The 2,849-nt window shown below is 64.5% G+C and overlaps 1 protein-coding gene across 1 annotated transcript in view; it reads left to right on the top strand.

The window, feature by feature from the left end:
* Nucleotides 1-2,041, top strand: part of MON1A (MON1 secretory trafficking family member A) — a 2,967-nt gene extending 926 nt beyond the window's left edge. Inside the window, exons 3-5 of the mRNA XM_010284177.1 lie at nucleotides 173-938; nucleotides 1,049-1,196; nucleotides 1,673-2,041. Of these exons, the coding sequence (XP_010282479.1) occupies nucleotides 173-938; nucleotides 1,049-1,196; nucleotides 1,673-1,813 (1,055 nt within the window). The 3' untranslated portion in view covers nucleotides 1,814-2,041. The remainder of the gene's footprint in view (nucleotides 1-172; nucleotides 939-1,048; nucleotides 1,197-1,672) is intronic.
* The last annotated feature ends 808 nt before the right edge of the window (nucleotides 2,042-2,849 follow it).

The raw sequence follows: 2,849 nt of genomic DNA, 5'->3' as shown, positions 1-2,849 counted from the left end.
GGGGGGCTGTCAGGGCTGGCCCAGCTGTGCCCCTGCCATGGGCCACATTAGCTGTTCCCAGGGGCAGATTGGTGGTGGGGGGGAGGCTGCAGCCTGGCTCCGCCTTGCAGCTCTGGGGAGCCAGGCTTACAGGTCTGTCCCCGGCCCCCCCGGGGAACTCCCTCCCAAGCAGATGGCTACAAGGTGGTCTTCGTGCGGAGGAGCCCGCTGGTGCTGGTGGCTGTGGCACGGACCCAGCAGTCAGAGCAGGAGATCGCCCATGAGCTGCTCTACATCTACTACCAGATCCTGAGCCTGCTCACCTGGACCCAGCTCAACCACATCTTCCAGCAGAAGCAGAACTATGACCTGCGCAGGCTTTTGGCCGGCTCCGAGCGCATCACCGACAACCTGCTGGACCTCATGGCCCACGACCCCAGCTTCCTCATGGGCGCCGTGCGCTGCCTGCCCCTAGCCGCCAGCGTGCGGGATGCTGTCAGCACCAGCCTCCAGCAGGCCAAGGCCAAGAGCCTGGTCTTCTCCATCCTCCTGTCAGGGAACCAGCTGGTGTCTCTTGTGAGGAAGAAGGATCAGTTCCTCCACCCCATTGACCTCCATCTGCTCTTCAACCTCATCAGCTCTTCTTCCTCCTTCCGGGAGGGTGAAGCCTGGACTCCCATTTGCCTCCCCAAGTTCAACTCCAGTGGCTTCTTCCATGCCCACATCTCCTACCTTGAGCAGGAGATGGACCTGTGCCTCCTGCTGGTCTCCACCGACCGTGAGGACTTCTTCACTGTCTCCGACTGTAAGCGGCGCTTCCAGGAGCGCCTGCGGCGGCGGGGAGTGCACCACGCTCTGCAGGAGGCCCTGCGCACCCCCTTCTACAGCGTCTCCCAGGTGGGCATCCCCGACCTCCGGCACTTTATCTACAAGTCGAAAAGCTCTGGGCTCTTTACCAGGTGAGGCCCCTGGGGAACCATAGGGCCAAGGTCGTGGCCTGGGGCATGGGGCAAGCCTTTTCCACAAATCCCCTTCTCCAGGGGGCTAACGGGGTGCTGTGTTCCTGCAGCCCCGAGATTGAGGCACCCTACGTGCGGGATGAGGAGAAGGAGCGGCTCTTGGGGCTCTACCAGTACCTCCACAGCCGGGCTCACAACTCTTCACGCCCCCTGAAGAACATCTACTTCACAGGCCCCCGTGAGAACCTCCTGGCGTGGGTAAGGGCTGTCTGCAGGGTTTGGATGAGGCCATCTTCTCCGGTCCTGCATGGCAGAGCAGGGACGGGGCGGCACAACACAGCACCAGCTCCGTGGTCCCCAGGGTGGCCCCCAGCCTGTGCACAGTCTTTTTGGGGGTCGGTCTGCCCCCATGCACCCCTGTGCCAGGGAGGGACAGGCAGGGATAGTGGCAGGGGCCAGCGAGCTCCGGCACCGAGGGCTGTGCCATGCGCTGTCCTGAACTCCCCAGTGCTGTGGAGAAAACGCTCTCTGGGGACAAACCCTGGGCTTTGGTCCTCCCACTTCTGAGCAAAGCAGGTGCCACCCATTTAGGGGACCCCACTGCCACCTTATCTCCCTGTGCCGGTGCCCCTGTGCCGGTGCCCGTTCCCTGCAGCCCACGGCAGGAAGATGCAGTGCCAGCCCCAAGCAGGGCGCTGACGTGTGCGCAGTATGTACCCTGTTTTTTCACCCAGGTAACCAGCGCCTTCGAGCTCTACATATGCTACAGTCCCCTGGGGACCAAGGCCGGTGCCATCAGTGCTGTCAACAAGCTCATGAAGTGGATCCGCAAGGAGGAAGATCGACTCTTCATCCTCACGCCCCAGACATACTGACGGGCATCGCCCAGGGCATGGTGCCAGCCGGGGGAGCCCCCGCTGTGCTGGGGACCCCATCCCCCGGGGAAGCCTGGGCCGTGAGTCTGGGGGAGAGGGCATGGTGGGACCCCGGAGCTCGAGGAAACCCACCCATGGGACTGTCCAACCTGGGTGTTAGGGACGGGGTGCACAGCTGCCTGGGGAAGGGGTGAGCAGGACTTTCTCTCATCTGCAGGCAGTGCCCCCAGGCTGGAGGGGCTGCCCTTCCTCTGCAGCCCCCGGCTCCATCCCTTGTTGTGGGGGTCCTGGAGCGGGGCTTGCTGGAGCCCCTGGTCCCACGGCCTTTGCCTGGCACTCTCCTTTCTCTGCCATCATGCAGCTGTGCCAAGGTTAGGGGCCTCCAGGAGAGATGTGGCAGCACTTGGGGGGGACCCCTGTGCTGCTATGCCCACAGAAGGTGGGGCACACCACCCGGGTGGGGGACAGGGCTGGCCTGGGGCATGCACTGCTCTTCTCCCTGCCCTGGGGGAGCTGGGGCCCCCAAGTGCCAGGCAGCCCCTGGCAGTCCCAGCAGGTTTGCCCAGACTTGTCCCACCATGGCCATGAGAAGGTTGTCCCTGGGACCGCTGGCAGGCAGGGTAGCTCGGACAGCAGGGTCCTGCCCACCTCCCCACAGGGACACAGAGCAGCCCCAGAGAGACTTGGGGTACAGGGGAGCTCAGCGGGGTGCTTGTGGGCTCGTGGTGCTGGCTCCTGCGCAGCAGCCCCTAAAAGGGCAGCTCAAGCACAGCCTCCTGGAGACCCCGCTGGCACGGGGCCCTGATGCCCTCCCAGCCCAAGGAGCGTCTTCCCCTTGGCACGGGGGCACCTGCCCCCCAAACCCAGCCCCTCGAGCCAGCTATGCTGAGCTTGCTGCATGGGAGCCACCTCCTTCCCCGTCGTCCCCAGGCACTGGTTTGTGTGGGGCTGAGCACCCATGAATGCCGTGGCACGCTGGGCACAGCACAACCCCGCGTTCTGGGGCTGTCTGCCAAGCGCTGGGACGGGTGTTCAA

This window comes from Phaethon lepturus, unplaced genomic scaffold, assembly GCF_000687285.1.
Source record: "Phaethon lepturus isolate BGI_N335 unplaced genomic scaffold, ASM68728v1 scaffold26653, whole genome shotgun sequence".
Classification (NCBI taxonomy): Eukaryota; Metazoa; Chordata; class Aves; order Phaethontiformes; family Phaethontidae; genus Phaethon; species Phaethon lepturus.
Note: the sequence above shows the minus strand (reverse complement) of the source record. Positions and strands in the feature narration are given on the sequence as shown.